Below are 22672 nucleotides of genomic sequence, written 5' to 3'. Positions count from 1 at the left end.
GATTCATGGTCGCAAAGAGTCGCAAAGAGTAGGACAGGATTGAAGGACTGAACTGACTGACTGACTAAGAGGGAAAATTTCTCCACCCTACAGTGGTATAAATTTACCATGCCTGTTAGGTTTCTGTTCAGCATAACAATAAGCTTAATTAACCTTGCCTGCCTACACCCTGGGGGTTCTGTAGTAAAGAACCTTCCTGCCAATGCAGGAGATGAGGTTCCATCCCTGTGTCAGGAAGATCACTGGGAGAAGGAAATGGCAATCCACTCCAGTATTCTTGCCTGGAAAATCCTATGCACAGAAGGAGCCTCATAGGCTACAGTCCATGGGGTTGCAAAAGAGTCAATCATGACTTAGTCACTATACAACAAAGCACAGATAACAAACGCATATTGAATTTTTGAATGCCTACATAGGTTCCATGTCCTCTTATAGATGACTCATGTCTGTTGTTTAGTCACTGACTAGCTGGGGACAAATGCAGTGTAGAAACGCCCAGAATTTATTTTTAATCATGATAAAGACCTAATAAACAGGCTACTCCCCAGTCTAGAAGTTCCCAAGAAACTGTTCACAGAAACCATAAATGGAATGGTGAATCCATTCTCAAAACAAGAGGGAGGGGGGAGGTGGGCAGAATCAAAATGTGATTCCATAGTGAACTCTAGGATGGAAACAAAAATCATTTTTTGTAAATTCCCTATGTTACTTCATAATTGTAGTACTTTATGTATATTACTTTTGTTTATCCCCATAGTAATAAATAGCAGGATTCTAGAAATGAGAAAGGCCTGAATATTTGTCACTGGTATAGCAAGGAAGTCAGGGAAGCTTCTAGGTTTTTGTTCTGCTTTTGTTCTGGTTGCATCCTGCTGCTTGCAGGATCTTAGTTCCCTGACCAGAGACGAAGCCCAGGCCCCCAGCAGCGGAAGCCAGGGAATTCCCACTGCTGCTACTGCTAAGTCACTTCAGTCTGGTCCGACTCTGTGCGACCCCATAGACGGCAACCCACCAGGCTCCTCCATCCATGGGATTTTCCAGGCAAGAGTACTGGAGTGGGGTGCCATTGCCTTCTCCGTCCCACTGCTGCTGCTGCTAAGTTGCTTCAGTCGTGTCCGACTCCGTCCGTCCCACTGCTAGGTATTATATATCCTACATCCAAACTTGAGGGGAAAATCATGAAATGGTAAGGGTTTTGGCAGCTACTGGAGAGAATAAAGCAAGGTGATTCTCTGAGACGTTCCAGGAGGAAAGTAGAGCTCAGTCCCATATGGATCGGATAAAGATATTTGGGGTTGAGCAGATGGAGAAGACTCTTCCGAGTCCCTTGGACTGCAAGGAGATCCAACCAGTTCATCCTAAAGGAAATCAGTCCTGAATGTTCATTGGAAGGACTAATGTTGAAGGTGAAACTCCAATACTTTGGCCACCTGACGCAAGAGCTGACTCATTTGAAAAGACCCTGATGCTGGGAAAGATTGAGGGTGGGAGGAGAAGGGGACGACAGAGGATAAGATGGTTGGATGGCATCACCAGCTCAATGGACCTGAGTTTGAGTAAACTCTGGGAGCTGGTGATGGACAGGGAGGCCTGGCATGCTGCAGTCCATGGAGTCGCAGACACGACTGGGTGGCTGAACTGAAGAAATCTTTAAATGTGTTTCTTCCTCCACCAAAACAAGATGAAACTAAAAAAAAAAAAAAAAAACAAAACCAAAACCACTATAGTGCAGTGACTGAAATATTAAACACGGGAAACTCTGACATTAAGTTCATTATATCCTCCATAACCAATGGCTAACATAAGGAAGAGACTAAAAAAAAACTCTCGAATGTACTCCCTGATTTTTGTCCACAATGTCTTACGTGAAACTCTTGTAGTCAATTCAGTTTCGGAATTTTTCCAGTTTTGGAATTTAGGAAAGAAAAATAGTCACATATTATGTATATTATGTAACCATTCCTCACCCTCCTGCAGAAGTGTTAAATACACTAACATTTTGCAGTGAAACATCAATTTGCACAGTGAAATAAAGACTGTTAACCTCATATCAGGTTCAGTTTGCAGTGAACTGAAGAAAGTACTTTTTCTGAGCTTTTCAGACTTGGGAATTACAGATAAAATACAGGGTATTAGAATACTCAACCAGGAACAAGTATGCTACCATCTTAACTCCTGCCGGAAATTTTTCTACTCCTTCAATGTAGGAATTCCTTTTCTCCTGCAGGAATGCTGGTATAACTAAAGAATGAGACAGGGTCTCCTGATAGCATACAGGTTTATTAAGAAAACTCTTTAACCAACTGAGAAAATGAGAATAATTTAGGCAGAAAATATTAAGTGGTTACACAACCCATGCATTTGTGTATACCCACCCAACAACTTCTGTAAAAGGATGTTTATCAACACAGTAAACTTGCTTATAAATTTCTCCTATCCACAACCCAAATCTCTCACATTGTAGGCAGATTCTTTACCATCTGAGCCACAAGGGAAGCCCAAGAATACGGGAGTGGATAACCTATCCCTTCTCCAGGGGATCTTCCCGATCCAGGAATTGAACTGGAGTCTCCTGCACTGCAGGGGGATTCTTTACTAGCTGAGCTACCAGGGAAGCCCTTTAATGGTCTACAATGAAGACAAAATATTAAGATAAAATCTTGGCTTAATGGAAAAGTCAACAATTATTTTGCTAACTATTCTCATGGTAATAGTATATTTAAACAAAATAAAAGCACTGGTCTCAAGATCAAGCATATTCAGGTTTTTTAACCCTAGTTCTCATCAGTGACTTTACAGTTTCTAAGCTTTAGCTTTCTAGTATAAAAAATATTGAGATACTAATTTCCAGGGTTGTTGTGAACATTACAAAAAATAAGGCCTAAAACTGTTCAACATATTTCATAGACCTTCAATATTTCTCTGGGAATGTACGCAATGTGGGAATACCTATAGCAAAAATGAACACTAATGCAAAGTCAGGATTCATGACCAAACATAACTATTTATTATTTTTAAATAAACATTTTCTTCCTTAAAACAAACAAAAAAAACTAGAAATTAAATAGTTCCAATCCCATCACATACAAGTCTGTATACTTTATTTACATCTCTCAAAACATATTGTAGACTTTCTGACATTCAGTACCCTCTTATTTTTTTTTGCCACATCATGTGGCTTGCAGGATCTTAGTTACCCCAACCCAGGGATCGAACCCAGGCCCAGGCAGTGAAAGCGCCAAGGCTTAACCACTTGACTGCCAGAGAATTCCCTCAGTATCCCCTCTTAAAACAAAAATGATGAAACAGTTTAAAGTTTGATCCACAGTAACTACAATTTGAGTAATCTTGGCACAATTTACAATACGCGCCCATATTGCATTTCATGTTTTAGACAGCTCCTTTAATATAGAGAAACTGTCCATCTCCATGAGAGCGGGCTCCCGCCTTACTCATTCTCGACAACACTTGCACAGTGTGTATGCTACCGCTTCCATTTATGGCTCTGGTAGTATTTTTCTGGTTTTGTCCTGTTTGATAGAAATAATTTTATTAAAACTTTAAGTGTTCTTATATTTATTGTATTTCATGATGCTGTTCCTAGGTAATTGTAAGTAATAATGTATAGGAAACATTCAAATAAAACAAACGTTTTTCCCTACAAGATTAGTGCTCTTACCACCCTAGCAATGCATGTACAAAAATAACAAATACAATTTAGTGGCTGTAAAAAACTATTTCCCCTAAAAATAGTTATCTCTGCAGAACAATTCAGGGAGACAAGTGTTCCTAAAATGAAAATGTGCGAATCTATTTTACACCTTGCACAATTAAGTAAACAAAAATTAAAACGTGCAAACCTGTAAGAAACAACCACACATAAAAGATTTATAACAGACACTAAATATTAATACAATTTTAAATGTATATCACTAATAATATCAGTTTCAGTGACATAGTTTAAAGAAAGTTGTCAACCAAAACAAACCAAAAATGCTCCTTTAAGTTTTACTGTCCAACACTTCAGCCACAACCTATCTAGTGACAGCAATCACTTTAGAATCACCAATAGTGAGGACCTATATAATCAATCTGTTTTGTTTTTTGTCCATGTGAGTGTGTGTTGCAAGATGGGGAGGGAAGAAGATAGGGAAAGTCAACAGCCATAAGGAAAGAATTTACCTCCAAAGAGAAGGAGATGACAAGTAAACACACAGTTTGGAAAGGCCAGTGTTTTCACTATCTTTGAGGATTTAATCCAAATTTTTCTATTGTGTAGTATTATATGCAGAAAATGTGTCACACTTGCAAAACTGAGAGTATTCAGTATTTTAATCTGTATTTTCTCTTTTGTCAAAATTTAAGTATGGCAGACACAGAAACACAGTTTTATAGCTTCAAAATGATTTTTTCTCTATGATTAGCCCATTAGGAGAGCCTCAAAAATTCAAACTGTCTGCAATCAGAATTGTTATTATAGATTAAAATCATTTTCCATTAAATCATGAAATAACTTTACCTCTAAACAGTTTTCTCATACACCATTACACTGATAGCTGAACAACAATAATTCCTATGTGAAACTGAATACTACGACAATATGCTGATATTTAAATCATTTTAGGAGTGGTTCTTAAAGTATAGATCTAAAATAGTGTTTCTAGGAATTGGTATATTTTTTAATGTCCCTGATATGTTTGAAAATAAGCTTTCCTCTTGGTATGCAGTGATATTTTCAAATATACTTCTTGATTGTATCTTTTAAAAAGACAATAAAATGTTAAAGTTATAAACGACATGAAATGATTATACAGTTTGAAATTTTTTACTACGATACACAGACTTAAATTCAGCATAATTAATATATAAAATGTGTTCCAATTTCTCCAGCCTTGAAATTTAAATTGTTCATTTGCATGAAAGTAAGTTTTTTTTAAAAAAGGATAGAGGTAAAGGTTGTTATTTTCTTAAGTTACTTCTATCTTAAATATTGGATCCTTTTTTTTTAAAGTTATTATATTTAAGTGTAAGATAATTAAACTAAATTTTTAAAAATAAAATAAAATGTATACATCCAAATGCTATTGCCTACCTCAAAGTAGTGACATGAAGAAATGATGTTTTTTATTAAATGATGTTACAAATCAATACTCAAAACATTCTCTTCTGCAATTCAGATCCTATGGCATTTTTTTTTTTTTTTTTTTGCATATTCTTTTGAACTTCCTTAATAGTTTAGTTCTAAGAAAAGAGCCAAAGCAGAGTCATTTTGGTAAATGAGATAGGTCATATTAAGCTTCCAGAAAAGTTTTTGGTGCAACTAAAATGATGAAATGGATTTTCTTGTATAGTCACACAACAACTCTCAAGGCATCTCTGAAAGTGATTATACCTCTACAGTGTAGCTGGAATAAGTAGTGCTCCCAAGAAACCACCCTGAAGATCAACTCTCACTTGGCTCTTTAAGGTGTGGCATATTTATTTTAAAAGGAAGTCCTACAGACTAACAATTATATCTCCCATATCTTACTATTTCAGTGGTTATCAAAACCTCTCTCAGAGAGGGTGAAGACAAAGGTATAAAAGAAATCTGTTACTGTGCTCTTTTCCCCTAAGCAAGGAAAATACTATACATAAAATGGAGTATGGTGATTACATGTAAAATATAAATATGCGCATTATCTGTAATTCCTGAAGAGACTGTAGTGCTTTCTTTCCTGATAAGCCAGGCAGTAACTCAGTCTGAGACATATTTATTATACTCTAAACATTTCTTCTCCCATCTAGTTTTATGCTGACCATTTAGCATTTACAAATAACAAGCAAAGGTAGGAAGAAACAGCTATCTAAAATCTTTCAATTTAAGGTAAACTGACCTCCAAAGCCTCTACCACCTAACACATACTTACTGTTTTACTAATGCCATGGTTTTTGTGGGAAACAGAATAATCAAGCCAGCAAATAAAAGCCAGTAGCACCACCTACAGCTAATGAAAAGATTTTCACTCTTTCTGTTACTAATTTCTTTCCACCACCATTACTTCATCATTTAAAAGAATTCCTAAAACTTGCTTTATATCAACATTTAACCAAAGCATTGCGACAGTAACACTATGTAAACTTATTACTTTATATTTCATGCTTTCATCCGCATATGAGAAAACCAACTTCTGCTTTGTATGTCTGTAAAAAAGGTGGGACAGAGTGGGGGGAATCATTATCCTGGTTATTTGTAAATTAAGAGACTTGGAAAGAATCCAATAGACATTTGTAAGCAAACTCTGTTGCAAAACAAGATGTGATCCTTATTTTATAAAGGGCAACTTACTAATGCTCATGGGAACCAACTGAATCAAAGCAACTTTTTAAGAAATCAGTTATTTCGCACACGCTCTGGTGTTTCCCTACATGCAGCCATGTTAACACCATGTACACTGCCAGGCCTCTCCCTGGGAGAATGTCTCTACTTTGTTACCATATATACACATACATATGTCCTTACTTCCCAATACCTTTTTTTCAAGGAATACTCAGAAGCAGGCACCTGAGATTCTGGCACAGTGACAAGAAACTCCTATCTACCTAGAGTGGAAAAGTCAGTCCTGCTACTAAACATTAATTTATAATAACATTTGTACAGTACTATGTAAGGCTTAAATGAGAAAAATGAATGTTTCACTTTTCTCTCCACACCTGGCTACCGCAACCCCTTTATTATTAGGTTGATACGAAGTCAAATGCAGTATGGAAGACAATTTGAATAATCATGTGCTTCATTTTCCTAAATGGACAGGGCCCAAATCACTGGATGTCAAATTTTACTTCTGAATCAACCCATAGTGGCTGATGTTGTATATTCGGATACTAAAATATTTGTTTTAAGGACGTCAGCAGTTCTCACTGCAGTTTACAAATAGGTGTTACCAATGAATGTCCAATGTATTTGCCTCTGTCAGTTTCTCCTGTTAATTCCATGTTGGTACGTGGAGAATGATTGCTAGAAATGAAATGGGAGAAAAAGTTCCTAGTGATCATATTGCAATGGCATTAAATTGTATCACTATTCGATTTGTTAATGGCAAAACCAAACTGATTTCATTTTACAATCTTTTCTAGTAAGTGTTTTTAGTCTATATAATTTCAGAGCAAGATTTCTAGTCTACAAGGGAAAAGGTATATATTTCGAACTGAAGGAAACAGTTTTACCAGAACTGACAAAATTAAAACTGAAAGTCTAAGAGGATAATTTGCAAGAATAAAACTGAAGTGAAAAATGTTAATATTTACTTCAAAAACTAAGTTTCTGAATTTTTTACTTATGGGAATAGTTCACTAGAAAGTCATGGCAAAAAAAGGTAAAAGTTAGTAAGTACACATTTAACACTTTCATTATCTGATATCACTGCAAAGAAAGACCTCCTTTCACAGTGGAAAAATCAGAAGTCAGAACGCTTGGGCCTACAACAAGCAAAGAAGGTACTGTATCATTTTAAAATGATAAAACACCAGCTCCATTCACTGAATGGAAATGCTGTAAAGTGATCAATTTTCCCACAGAGTCCTTAAATTCCATGTGCATGCCTACATCTAAAGTTAGTTATTTATTTTTAACTTCACATGGAAGTTGATTCCTAAAAGGAAGTCTCTAAGACTTTGTTTACAAGATATTGATTAAAATCTTCATGCCATTCTAGTCAAGCGTTCTGAGAAAGGACTTTCTTGAACTTGACTTCCCATACTCAATCCCATCTATAACGCCCCATTCAAACTAACCCCACCCTCGTCCCCCACAACCACACACTCCAGTCCTCTTCAAAGCAGAAGGGGATTTTGCAGACTTATGGCTCATTTGGCAATTGCTAAGAAACCTCACAGTTCAGCATCACCTCTGAAGATCGCAAACCTATATATAACCTGAATTTTTACATCTACAGTGCAGTTAAAGTGTAGAAAGAAGCCAAAATGTAACAGCTATTACATTTCAACATCTTCAAGTTTCAATATCACAGATATCAAGAGATGGAAAAGACTTGCTTATAGAACTCTAAGCATCCATTGAACAGAATTACTATCAATATCAAAAATAATTAAGAAATACTAATTTTTTATGCCCTACACGCACACCTTTACAAATTGTGTTTCTCTAATGTAGTAAAAGTTGGAGATCATCAATTTAGGTAAACTATGGCTTTTATCAATATTTTAAAACATGCATCAGTAAGTGCCCTGGGTAGAAATCCTAATATTGTTTCAAGCCCTGTTCAATTCTATGTCTGTGCTTTGCACCTCAGAAGTGAGCCTGCCAAGGCACTTAAAAACGTCTTTTGGGGACTTCAAAAATTAGCCACAATTTACACAGGGAGAACAGCCATCCATGAGCAGTCTAATCAGTAAGCATTTTCTTTCAACATATAATATTATTAAAAATTCTCCAAGTTAAAAAAAATACTATATTCCACTAAGACAAAATTTACCCCTATCAAATGTATAGACAGTGGTTCTTGGCTTCCTCTAGCAATAGTATATGGTTTCATTTATTCAGATTAAAGAAAAAGGAACCCAAACAAGCCCTCCAAGAGTAGATAAAAACAACCAAGATAAAAATAAAATACAACAAAATTCAAATACACTCCACACAGCTTGATTTGAGGAATAATTTGCATAGGTCCCCATCCTTTTATCTGTCCTTCGAGGTGAGTTTTTCAATCAGTTCCTGGAGTGGTGCAAGTTCTCTTCTATCAATAAGGTTGAATTCCTATGTGCCGAGAAAGGCAGAAGAAAGAGCAAGAACATATTATTTACATCTCATTCCAAAATAGATTTCCATTAACATTTGTTGGAAATTAGCTTTTAAAGTAAATGCAAGTCAAATCTTAAAAAAAAAAAAAAAAGTTTTTTCCCCCCCTATTCTCTACCTCTTGCATCTTGAGCAAATCACTTAACCACTTCTGGGATTTTACATTTCTACTAATATTAGGATAAATTATCTCAAGATTCTGGAGAAGAGAATGGTAATGCACTCCAGTATTCTTGCCTGGAGAATTCCATGGACAGAGAAGCCTGGCCGGCTACAGTTCGTGGAGTTGCAAAGAGTTGGACACGACTGAGCGACTAACACACACACACACACACACACACACACACACACATCTCATAAGATTACTATGGGGACTAAATGTGATACTGTGTGTGAACCACTTCATGTAATCCCTGGCAGAAAGTAAACAATAAATGAGACTTGCTGCTCCCTGTTAGGATGAATAACTGGGACACCATTTAGATACATCCAATCAAGCAGGGACCAAAAAAATTCTCAGGAAAATTACAGCATTATATGAAGAATAAAAGATTTAGTTTATGTTATTAACTAACATATCTGCAAGCTACATAGGATATGGTATGAGAATGACATGAATAATGTGGAGTCCACAAATGATAAGTAATAAAATCCTATAAAGAACAAATAAGAAAGCCTGGATTCAATTTGTGGTTCTTTAGAAGTTCTATCACTGTCATTCTGAAATTCAATTCTGAATAGCTTTCCTCTATAAAAATAGTTTATAAATTATAAGGTTAAAACATAAAGGTTGTCAGTATTTCTGATCTTCTGCCACAATGGGGCATTCTGAGCTCTCAATTTCACTCGTTTATTAGCACTCACCATGTGCCAAAAGTAAGAACTGAGAAGAAACATTAAGGGGCATTTAACAGCAAGTCTACCACTAAGATTTGTGGGGTGTGAACCAAGAACACAAATGGATATTATATCACATGACTAAGTTATTATATTTTATATTAAGCTAATATATTTTTATATATGTTTGATTCTCCTGCCTTGACAAATACACCTTCATAGTAGCCAGGAAGGCAGATTCAAATTTAGAATTTTTAAAAGACTCCTCAAGAGTCTACACATGAGGAGAGCCAGTCCTTGGCCCTCAGGAAACCTCCCTGATCTACCAAACCCCAGATCTATCCTGTACTTGAAAGGGTCTCACATGCAGGAGTGTGGACACCCTGACTGGCTTATAAAGGCAATGTCCACAGACACTCATGAACAGCTGCAATATGGGTATTCCCTAGGTTTAGAGATATACATATAAGAGACATGACCTTCCCTTAAAACAATGGACCAACAGAAAAGATCCATGCAGATCCTGGAAATACACTTGGGACCACGTGGGCAGGGAATTCTGAATCTCATGTACCCAAGTATATACCAGAAGGGACCTATGCAGGTATGTTCTTGGCCATGCGGATTTCTCACTCTGTGGGGAGGAGTAAGCTGGAGAAGGGCCAGGGTCAAACTTCTAAACTGTGAGGCCCAGGGCAGGGGCCACTCTCACTCAAAGAGGTGATCCTATATAACCAACGGACCCATCTTTAAAACCATCACAGTGTCCTCACATGTAATGAGGCTCAGATGTGGTAAATGCCACATACCAATTTCTTACTATTTGCTAGGAGTTGGGAGATACAGGGTACTTTAACATCATACAGTAAGGTAAAACTAAACTTTCTGGTGAGAGAAATCCTCTCCCAAACTACTGAAACCTCAAGTAATCATGTTCTGCATAAACCAAGGCACAGAGGCAGACATTTAGTATAACATTTTCTTTGTTTCTATTGGTATCTATAGATAGGACACCACAGTAAAATAATTGCTCAGAGCAATGGTTTTGGCAAGTTACTATCTCCTAAATTTCTTTTGTTTATATAGGTGAAATTAAGATACAAAATGTGTGCCCTCAGTGTGAGGAGTGTTAATAGAAGGAAAATAAACAAATTTTTCTTTGTGGAGATGAGTGTGATAAAGGCATTTATAAGTTTATATACAAAAACAGATTAAAAAAACAACAACAGAGCTCTAAGTCATGGACATCTCCTACCTACCACTTTCCTTCTCCAACCTCCACTGAAAAATATCTGCTCAGTTTATGCATTTCTCCCTTTTTCACTCCTACCTGTTGGTTCTCTAATTACTATAGCAGGGCAAGAATAACCTCATTTCTTTTAGTCTAAATCTCTAAAGCCAGATGTCTGAGAACTAAACAGTGAAGGAAGAGGAGGTCAACTTAAGGAGTTGGATCAAAGATTAATGGATGTCCGGAATATCAACGCTCTTTGGGACATTTCTCCCCCACTTTGGAATAATGGACAGTTATCAAATTCAGAACTTATTCAGAATATGGTTTTAAAAGGAGGGAAAAGATATGCTATTTAAAGTTCATTTCCATGCCAGATCTTCAAAAAAAGATCTAGAGTAGACAGGAAAAGGGAGTAGCAGGAGTGCTCAGAGACAAGTTCAACTCCATGTCCACCAGCCAAGTTCCCTATTCAGCTGCTCCATTACAGACAGACAGCTGAAGTAAGATCGCTCAGATTCACTGTAGACTTGCGATGGAATTCAGAAACTGAAGGCAAGTCTTTATCATCATGGCAAGTATTCAAGAGGATAAAGACTAAAGAAATAGAGCAAATTTTATTCTGACAGTATGGATGTAGTATTCACCTCATAACTCTGTAGATAACTGCTTTTACTGAGCAAAAAATATCTCTTACTCCAACTTGAAAGTGAAAGTGGCTCAGGAGTGTCTGACTCTTTGAGACCCGATGGACTAAACAGTTCATGGATTTCTCCATGCCAGAATACTGGAGTGGGTAGCCTTTCCCTTCTCCAGGAGATCTTCCCAACCCATGGGTCGAACCCAGGTCTCCCGCATCACAGGCGGATTCTTTACCAAATTCTGAGAATTTGAGAATTTACCAAATTCTCTACAAAATATTGAGCTATCAGGGAAATCCCTAATCAAACTTACCTGGACAAAAAAAATAAAGTGCTTGAAAGATGTATTGAGATGTGCTTCCTCTTGAAGCTGGATCACAGGGTCGAAATGCTGATGATAAATGTGAGCATAAACCCTAAAGAGGCGTTTGAGTATAGTTTTTGCCACAGACATGAAATTCTTCGGAAATGGGACACCTAGTAAAGAGATAAACAACTCCCTCTATTAACAAGAAGAGAACACAGCAGTATGAGTTTGTCAGCAAGTGACAACATAAATTACCAAAACAAGGCTGAAAATAAGAAATATTTTTATTACCACTTAATATACCCATTGTACATGTCAAATGTTCTCAATACATCATGAATGAAAACAAACTTCAATGCTTCTATGGAATAAGAATCTGTCTTCAGTATGGCCCCTTAGGCCTGTAATATAACACCAGTTTACCAAAAATACCACAAATAAATGTCTGAGATGGTAATGGTGCTAAAATGCACACTTAGTCCCTCAGATTTCTTATGCTGAACACAAATAATGTATTACCACATTTAGTTTTGTCTGAAATGCTGGCAATACATTTTTATATTTTTTTCCTACGGAAGTTATGGCATTACTACACCAGGACTACATTTATCTTGAAATTAGCTGTAGTCTCTGCTCAATTAGAGAGACTGGCTTTCTGAATTAGAGCACTTTTATAGCATTAAACAAATATAAAACTAGAAAAATACAAAAATCCACATCCCTTGTTAAACTGGCTAAATGATCCAGACTGGCAAAACACAAGCCAAATACTTTTATGGTACTACTGGCTTCAATGTGATCATATTGCCTACTGCCCACTCAAAAATATTAGAAGTCACAACAAGGTCCTACTGTATGGCACAGTAGGGAACTCTGCTCAATGTTATCTGGCAGCCTGGATGGGAGGGGAGTTTTGGGGAGAAAGGATACATGTATATGTATGGCTGAGTCCCTTTGCAGCCTACCAGAAACTATCACAACATTGTTAAACGGCTATACTTCAATATAAAATTAAAAGTTTAAAAGAAAAAAGTTATAGGTCACAAGAAAACATAAGACAACATAAGACATTTGGGGGGACATAAGTGTCTCCCAAATGAAGGGACACTATACTAAATAGTATGTTACACTCTTCAAAAATGTCAATGCCATGAAAGACCAAAAAAGACTAAAAAATTGGAATAAGATCTGCAAATTAGACAATAATATTATACTGGTATTAATTTCCTGATTTTGAAAGTTACTTTGTGATTGTCTAAGAAAATACACATTGAAGCACATGGAGATAAAGGTCATCATATATGCAACTTACTCTCAAATCTTCAGGAAAAAGAAAGAATGTGGGGTCAGGAGGGAAGAAAAAGTAGGGAAGGAGCAAAGCAGGGAGGGAAGGAGGGAGAGAGAGGGAAGGCAAATAAGTTAAAATGCTGGCAACTAAAGAATCTGGAAGGATATATAAGGGTTCTTTGCATGATTCTTACAAATTTTCTACTAACAAAAGTCTGAAATTGGGTTAAAATAAAAAGTTTAAAAATATGGAAGATCAAAGATGAGGGCACTTATCCCATACCATACTATCTATATAAGGAATGCAGTTTTGAAAAATAGACCTTTCATTACAAAGGCTTTGAAGTAGTTAAAGCATTCAATGAATGTGTCATAACAGCAACTATTTACATTGCTGTCTCCTCCACCACATCCTTCTCCCCAAAAGTAAAAAAGCATAAAATACAGTCAAGACGTTGAAAAAGCAAATTCTAATTTTTTTTTAGAAAACACAGCTGTAAGCAGTTTGACACAGTAAAATCATATGAACTGTCTAAATGTAAATAATTTCTGCTTGAAAGTTTAGCCCTTTAAAAGGCCAGCGAATATAAAAAAAAGTAAAAGTCACTTAGGTGCTAACAGGTCAACTCATCAAATCTTCTTGTTTTCTTCTCACCTAGTTGATTTCACAGTCTGCAAGGTTCATGCTATGGGTCATGAATACAAATGCTCTGACAAAAATATAATGTAAGACTGGGTTTACGTCATATGAAAGTGAAAGAAAGTGAAAGTGGCTGTCATGTCCGACTCTTTGCGACCCCATGGACTATACAGTCCATGGAATTCTACAGGCCAGAATCCTGGAGTGCGTAGCTGGTTCCTTCTCCAGGGGATCTTCCCAACCCAGGGACTCCCAATGCAGGAATTCAGGTCTCCTGCATTGCAGGCAGATTCTTTATCAGCTGAGCCATGAAGGAAGTCCCTTATGTCATACAAACTCCCTTTCTAAATATGAAATGGATATGACTATAGCATATGTCTAACTGGCTGTCTACCCAATGTCCAGTCTCTTTTCTTCCCTTAAAACAGGCCAGATTTGTTACAATCCAAAATATACTGATCTTCTTATTATTTAAAATTATAGGGAGGTTTACCTAATTAATGCATGATAAACTTGGTATGAAAAAAAACAAAGACACTTTTCAAGCATATAAGATTAGAAATATTAGAAATATTTTGAAGTGGCAATTAATCCAGCATGGTTCCTTGAATACACAGGCAATTCTACTGTAAGTCCTAGAGAAGTATAAAGGTAGATAAATCATGAGGGATCCCAGTTAACCAAAACCATTATACCAATTTTTGATGGAAATAATGTCTCATCATCCAACTGGTCCTGAACCCAAGTCATCAGGTAATCAATATACTTTGGTGCAGAGCACTTAATAGGCTTCTTTATGTTTGTTCCATCTGCCCAATGATATTCATATCTGTATTGGAAAGATAAAAAGCACACAGAATATCAATATAATCTATAAATAATGTCTGTATTTTTTGTATTACACATATGTTTATTTTGAATATATTCAGGATATATTTTAATCTCTTCCTCCAAATTAATTTTTTTTGTATTTGGCATTTTAAAATTGCTATTAGACTATTTTGCATTTATCAGGATACAAACTAAGATTCCACCAAACTCATTTTTTGTGAACCTTCCTTCATATATAACTTTTATATTTTAGAATCACATACAGTATAAATTGCCATAGTAGAAACCCGAAGTTTATTTCTTACTTCTATGATGATCATCTTTAATCTTTATAATTGTTGTCTTTTTCCTCAAAAAACATTTCTCCTTACACAGTACGATTCTCTTTAATTTGGGGCGTTAAAATTTGGGTTAAGGATAGAGAATGAAACAGAAGTGCCAAAGTAAAATGAATGAAAAAGAGAATGATTCAATATTTGAGTATACTTGGTTGAGGAGCTACACAAGCCTTTGAGGAAGGCTGGGACTCCCAATAAAGATGCCTATAGTATTTGTGTATTAACCAGACACTATCCTTTGGTACAATAAACTTTTAATGTGCACCTACAATATGAGAAATGATGAGTCAAGGAATGCCTCTTGAACAAGGGACACTGAAATGAAAGATGTTTTCTCTATTCTCACAGAGAAAAGACTGGTAGAGAAGACAAACCTGTAAATGAGTATGTAAAAACAGTGCGACAGAATGCTCATGGAGCTAACTACACAAACACACACTCACAACCACAACCTGATTTTTAAGACAATAAGCATGCAGTTGAAACTCTAAAGAACAAAAATGTCTAAACTGAACTAGCATTTAGTGTAGTTTCTGAAAGGTTACCTCTGCCTCTCCCTTTGAACCAGCTGTGTTTTTCTAACCTTGCCCCAGAGTTTGGACTGACAGAACAACAGATGAGTAAGGCTAGAAAAGGAGCTGAAAGAAAATATAATGGAAAAATACTGCAGGGTATTTCAAACAATGAAAACCATCTTGAGACAGGATAAATAAGGATGCTTTCTGTTTAGTCATAGCTACTCACACTTGAACAGTAAATGTTAAATAGGATACACTCAAATAAATACTGTGACACCATGTCTTATTGCCAACCCTGAGAAACAGGGATGAAATGTCAAGTTAACTTTGAAGGTCTCCAATAGGCAATTTCCCAACACTTCCTGGCATCCTGTTTCACTATTTAATCACTGTCAAAGTCAAGAGATTCTTCCTAATATAAAACAAAGTCTCAAGTGTGACTTAAGCTTGTTTGATTCTCTCTGGAGATAGAGAATATGAATGGTAGGACTTTAAACCATCATTATTTAGTCTTCCTGGAGAAGGAAATGGCAACCCACTCCAGTATTCTTGCCTGGGAAAGTCCACGAACAGAGAAGCCTGGTGAGTTACAGTCCATGGGGACAAAAAGAGTCAGACAAGACTGAGTGACTAAACAACAGCAACAGCTTAGTCTTTGCTTAAAAACACAGGAATTTACCCACGTTTTCTCCCTTATGTTATGAACCCTTTATGTTTTTTGCATTTCTCTTATAATCATGTTTTTCATTCTGTTAATGATTTCCAGGTGTTCCATAATCATTTTTTTAAATCTGTATTTTATTTATTTATTTGGCTGCACGGAGTCTTAGTTGCAGTATACAGGATTTAGTTGTGGCATGTGGGATCTAGTGCTCTGACCAGGAATAGAACCTGCACCCCCTACATTGGGAGCTTGGAATCTTAGCCACTGGACCACCAGGGAAGTCCCCTATATTCATTTTTAAATGCGAAAGTCAAAAGTAAACACAGTAAACCAAAAATCATTTTCAACATCCTGAAGCTTTATTAAAAAAAAACTAATTTTCAATGCCCTAAGCATTCTGAAAAACAAAACTGTATATTGCTTATACTTCTAGGGTTTATAACTATGATCCCCTGAATCTTCTTCTTTTGTCATGTTTATACTTAAGATGGGGATTCCCTGATAGCTCAGTTGGTAAGAATCCGCCTGCAATGCAGGAGACCCCGGTTTAATTCCTGGGTCGGGAAGATCGGCTGGAGAAAGGATAGGCTATACACTCCAGTATTCTTGGGCTTCCCTTGTGGCTCAGTTGGTAAAGAATCTGCCTGCAATGTGGGAGACCTGGGTTTGATCCCTGGGTTGGGAAGATCCTCTGGAGAAGGAAAAGGCTACCCGCTCCAGTATTCTGGCCTGGAGAATTCCACGGACTGTATAGTCCATGGGGTCACAAAGAGTCGGACACAACTGAGCAACTTTCACTTTCACTATACTTAAATGACTTCATCTTCTGACTCTATTTTGTCCCCAATGATTTTTTTATTTCACCTTTGACAGATACTTGTATGAAATTTATTTCTGTCATCATGGTATGAACTTTTAAACTGCAAATTCTCAAATATTCATTTCTTGGTTAACAACAATAATAAATAATAACAGAGAAACCACTTCCAAGAAAAAAACTGCAAAAAGTACTAACACAGGTGGAGTCTAAACAACAGAGTACCCAAAAACCAATGGGTCACTGAAGAGATCAAAGAAGAAATAAAAAAATACCTAGAGACAAATGAAAACAAAAACACAGTGATCCAAAATATATGGGCTGCAGCAAAAGCAGTTCTAAGAGGGAATTTTATAGTAATACAAGCCTACCTCAGGAAATAAGAAAAATCTCAAATAAACAATCTAAGCTTTAATTACCTGGGAAAATGGAACAAATAAAACCCAAAGTTAGTGGAAAGAAAGAAATCATGAGAAACAGAGCATAATTAAATGAGATAGAAACTAAGAAAAAAAAATAGAAAAGATCAATGAAACTGAGAGCTGGCTCTCTGAAAAAATAAACAAAATTGATAAACCCAAAGAAATAAAATCAGAAACGAAAGAAGTTAAAAACAATAGCACAGAAGTACAAATGACATTAAGAGATTACTACAAAAAATTACAGCCAAATGGATAACTTAGAGGAAAGTGATAAACTCCTAGAAACATACAATCTCCCAAAACTGAATCTGGAAAAAATAGGAACTATGAACAGATGGATTACCAGTAGTGAAACTGAATCAGTAATTTTAAAACACAAACAAACAAAAAAAAACTCCCAACAAACAAAAGTGAAAGACCAAATAGCTTCATAGGTGAATTCTACCAAAGAACTCACATAACTCAAAATCAAAAAAAAGTAAACAACCCAATTAAAAGATGGACAGAAGACCTGAACAGACATTTTTACAAAGACATACAGATGGCCAACAAACAAATTAAAAGATGCTCAATTTCATCAGTCATGAGGGAAATGCAACCTAAAACCATAATGAGATACTGTTTCACATTTGTTAAAATGGCTATTATCAAAAAGACAACAAATAATAAGTATTGGCAAGCATGTAACAAAAAGGAAATTTTTATGCACTGTTGATGGAACTGTGAATTGGTGCAGCCACTATGGAAAAATGTATAGAGGTGCTTCAGAATATCTTCAGAATATTAAAAATAGAACTGCCATAAGAGCCGGCAGTTTCATTTCTGGGTATTTATGCAAAGAAAACACAAACACTAATTTGAAAAGATATATGCAAACTATTTTTCATTGCAACATTATTTTCAATACCTAAAATATGAAAGTAACTTAAGTGTCTATCAACAGATGAATAAATAAAGAATATGCAGTATGTGTATATATGTATATTTATTTAAAGATACAAACCTCCAGTTATAAGTCAGTTCATAAGGAGTATGGTCAATGACACTAATAACTTTGTATGGGAACAGAAGACTACTAGACTTAACATGACGATCATTTCATAGTGTATGTAAATGTCAAATCATTATGCATTACATCTGAAACATAACACTGTATATCAACAATTATTTTTATTTTTTAAAATGTAATGGAAGCATTTTTAATAATCTAGTTTGGATAGAGAAGCAGAAGCAAACAGAAAAAAGGCAGGATGGAGGACAATACAATAGGGAGGACCATAAAGCTTAGGTTAAGGAACTCTCGACTCAAGATACTAGTCATTGGTGAATCACTGAAGGAGATGGTAAATATAGAAATTGTAAGGTCAGAAATTTCCTTCTTATCTAAGAACTGTATGATATAGTAAAATTGAGAGCTGATCATAAATCATATCTTACTTTGGGCCAGCTGACATCACCGGACAACTTTCTTCTGTACAAAAATCTGTGATTGTTCCATAAAGCATGTTGATCTGATTGAAGAAATCTACAGCTGCAAAGCAAATATCATTTATAGGTAAAATGTTAAATTTTAATTTTACTCAAAGAGAACCTTTTATTTCAGCAAAATATGAGCTCTATCCACATTCTTTCCTCAACAAAGAACAGATAATAAGTATACAAGAAACAATACTTAACTCACTGAGTTTAGGAGCTTCTGGTTAGGTGACTCCCTTAAGGGAATAAAAAAGCAAGCACACCATGTTGATATATGGCAGAAACCAACACAATATTATAATTACCCTTCAATAAAAAATAAATAAATTTTAAACAAGGCAAGCACAGAGTGGGAAAAATTATTTGCAACATATAATCAATAAAAATCCTGTATTCAGAATATATAAAGAACTTCCATAGATCACTAAGAGTGAGAGTTTCTGAGTCTTTTGGCTATCTCTACAGAAAAGAATAAAACTCGACTTTTCACTTAGTTCAGTACATTCAGTCACTCAGTTGTGTCTGACTCTTTTTGTGACCCCGTGGACTGCAGCATGCCAGGCTTTCCTGTCCATCACCAACTCCTGGAGCTTGCTCAAACTCATGCCCATTGAGTCAGTGATGCCATCCAACCATCTCACCCTCTGTCGCCCCCATCTCCTCCTGCCTTCAATCTTTTCCAGCATCAGGGTCTTTTCTAATGAGTCAGTTCTTCCCATCAGGTGGCCAAAGTATTGGTGCTTTAGCTTCAGCATCAGTCCTTCTAATGAATATTCAGGACTGATTTCCTTTAGGATAGACTAGTTTGATCTCCTTGCAGTCCAAGGGACTCTCAAGAGTCTTCTCCAACACCACAGTTCAAAAGCATCAGTTCTTCAGTGCTCAGCTTTCTTGATGGTCCAACTCTCACATGCACGACTACTGGAAAAACCATAGCTTTGACTAGACGGACCTCTGTCACAAAGTAATGTCTCTGCTTTTTAATATACTGTCTAGCTTGGTCATAACTTTTCTTCCAAGGAGCAAATGTCTTTTAATTTCATAGCTGCAGTCACCATCTGCAGTGATTCTGGAGCCCAGAAAATAAAATCTCTCACTGTTTCCATTGTTTCCCCATCTATTTTCCATGAAGTGATGGGACCACATGCCATGACCCTAGTTTTCTGAATGTTGAGTTTTAAGCCAGCTTGTCCATTCTCCTCTTTCACTTTCATCAAGAGGGTCTTTAGTTCGAACCTCTTTGCTTTCTGCCATAAGGGTGGTATCATCTGCGTATCTGAGGTTATTGATATTTCTCCTGGCAATCTTGATTCTAGCTTGTGCTTCATCCAGTCTGGCATTTCAAATGATGTACTCTGCATATAAGTTAAATAAGCAGGGTGACAATTCACAGCCTTGATGTACTCCTTTCCCAATTTGGAACCAGTCCATTGTTCCATGTCCAGTTCAAACCATTGCTTCTTGACCTACATACAGATTTCTCAGAAGGCAGGTAAGGTGGTCCAGTATTTCCATCTCTTTAAGAATATTAAAAAAAAAAAGAGAGAGAGAGAGAATTTTCCACAGTTTGCTGTGATCCACATAGTCAAAGGTTTTAGTGCAGTCAGTGAAGCAGATGTTTTTCTGGAATTCTCTTGCTTCTTCTATGATCCAAGAGACTGAGATTGGATTGAAAACTGACCTTTTCCAGTCCTGTGGCCATTGCTGAGTTTTGCAAATTTGCTGTCATATTGAGTGTAGCACCTTAACAGCATTATCTCTTAGGATTTGAAATCGTTCAGCTGGAATTCCATCACTTCCACTAGCTTTGTTCATTGTGATGCTATCTAAGGCCCATTTGACTTCACACTCCAGGATGTCTGGCTCTAGGTGAGTGATCACACCATCATGGTTATCTGGGTCATCAAGATCTTTTTTGCATAGTTCTTCTGTGTATTCTTGCCACCTCTTCTTAATATGCTTCTGTTAGGTCCAGACCGATTCTGTCCTTTATTGTGCCCATCTTCGCATGAAATGTTCCCTTGGTATCTCTAATTTTTTGAAGAGATCTCTAGTCTTTCCCATTCTATTGTTTTCCTCTATTTATTTGCATTGATCACTTAGGAAGGCTTTCTTATCTCTCTTAGGAGTCTTTGGAACTCTGCATTAGGATGGATATATCTTTCTTTTTCTCCTTTGCCTTTCGCTCCTCTTCTTTTCTCAATTATTTGTAAGGCTCCTCAGACAACCATTTTGCCTTTTTGCATTTCTTTTTCTTGGGGATGGTTTTGATTACCACCTCCTGTACAATATCAGGAATCTCCATCCATAGTTCTTCAGGCACTCTATCAGATCTACGCCCTTGAATCTATTTGTCACTTCCACTGTATATTTGTAAGGAATCTGATTTAGGTCATACCTGAATGGTCTAGTGGTTTTCCCTACTTTCTTCAATTTAAGTCTGAATTTGGCAATAAGGAGTTCATGATCTGAGCCACACAGTCAGCTCCTGGTCTTGTTTTTGCTGATTGTATAGAGCTTCTCCATCTTTGGCTACAAAGAATATAATGAATCTGATTTCAGTATTGGCCATCTGGTGATGTCCATGTGTAGAGTAGTCTCTTGTGTTGTTGGAAGAGGGTGTTTGTTATGACCAGTGTGTTTTCTTGGCAAAACTCTCTGTTAGCCTTTGCCCTGCTTTGTTTTGTATTCCAAGGCCAAACTTTCCTGTTACTCCATATATGTCCTGACTTCCTACTTTTGCATTCCAATCCCCTATAATGAAAAGGATATCTTTTTTGGGTGTTAGTTCTAGAAGGTCATGTAGGTCTTCATAGAACTGTTCAACTTCAGCTTCCTCAGCATTATTGGTTGGGGCATAGACTTGGATTACTGTGATATTGAATGGTTTGCCTTGGAAACGAACAGAGATCATTCTGTCGTTTATGAGATTGCACCCAAGTACTTATTGTGGTTTTTATTTGTATTTCTCGGATAATTAGTAACGCTGAGCATCTTTTCATGTGCTTATTAGCCATCTGTATGTTTTCTTTGGGAAAATGTCTATTTAGTTCTTTGGCCCATTTTTAATTGAGTTGTCCTCCATGTGAACAAAGGGTAACCTGTGGCTTTGAATCCCAACTCTATACTTACCAGTTGTTACTTAACCTCCCTGGATCTCAGTTTCCTACCTCTAAAATTTGGTTTACTGCAGAGTGCTAAAAAAAAAAAAATACTTGTCTATCATAAAGGAGACATTTAAGTCATTGTTAGTTTTCTTCCACAAAGACATAGCCTCAATATTCTATGTAACAAAAATTAATTATAAGCTATCCATCTGCTTTTTCCAAAACTCTGAATTTTCTATCTTCTTTAAGCTATCACTCTTTATAGCAGTAGAATGTTCAAAAACAGCCTCTGGTTTCTGGCTATGAGATTAGTTATTGAATTTGTAAAATGTCCCATCTTCTACCATTTATCTTCATCTGGCAAGTAAAATTGAAGCCAAAAGGCCATTAAGATATCAATCTTATCAACAAATTCCCTTCAGCCTTTTATGTACCCAATATGATTACTTAATCACTGTCAGTGAATGGGAATTATCTGTTTAGTCTCAAATCCTCTTCACTTTATCAAGTGTCATTTGGAAACATTACTATATACACATATAAGAAAAAACTGTAATCCACTATTTCAGTCAATTGCTATATTTTAAAAGCAGAATTCCATGTTCTATGGGGATGTTCTAACACGTCAGTTCAAAGTAATTTTCTTCCAGCTATAACTGCAAAATGTCTGTGAAATTTTAGAAGTTCCTGAAGTTCTAGACATTTCAATAGTACAGACAGTTCTGGTTATGGAGGCAGAATACAGACAGATAACAATGA

At 36.3% G+C, this 22672-nt stretch overlaps 1 protein-coding gene across 1 annotated transcript in view; it reads right to left on the bottom strand.

The window, feature by feature from the left end:
• Window positions 1-2984: 2984 nt before the first annotated feature.
• The window catches only part of MOB1B (MOB kinase activator 1B), a 58044-nt gene continuing 38356 nt past the window's right edge, over window positions 2985-22672 (bottom strand). Inside the window, exons 3-6 of the mRNA XM_027544696.1 lie at window positions 18768-18861; window positions 14436-14569; window positions 11820-11983; window positions 2985-8755 (exon numbers count right to left, since the gene is read on the bottom strand). Of these exons, the coding sequence (XP_027400497.1) occupies window positions 8678-8755; window positions 11820-11983; window positions 14436-14569; window positions 18768-18861 (470 nt within the window). The 3' untranslated portion in view covers window positions 2985-8677. The remainder of the gene's footprint in view (window positions 8756-11819; window positions 11984-14435; window positions 14570-18767; window positions 18862-22672) is intronic.

This window comes from Bos indicus x Bos taurus, chromosome 6, assembly GCF_003369695.1.
Source record: "Bos indicus x Bos taurus breed Angus x Brahman F1 hybrid chromosome 6, Bos_hybrid_MaternalHap_v2.0, whole genome shotgun sequence".
Lineage (NCBI taxonomy): Eukaryota > Metazoa > Chordata > Mammalia > Artiodactyla > Bovidae > Bos > Bos indicus x Bos taurus.
This window is presented reverse-complemented; position numbering and strand designations above follow the sequence as displayed.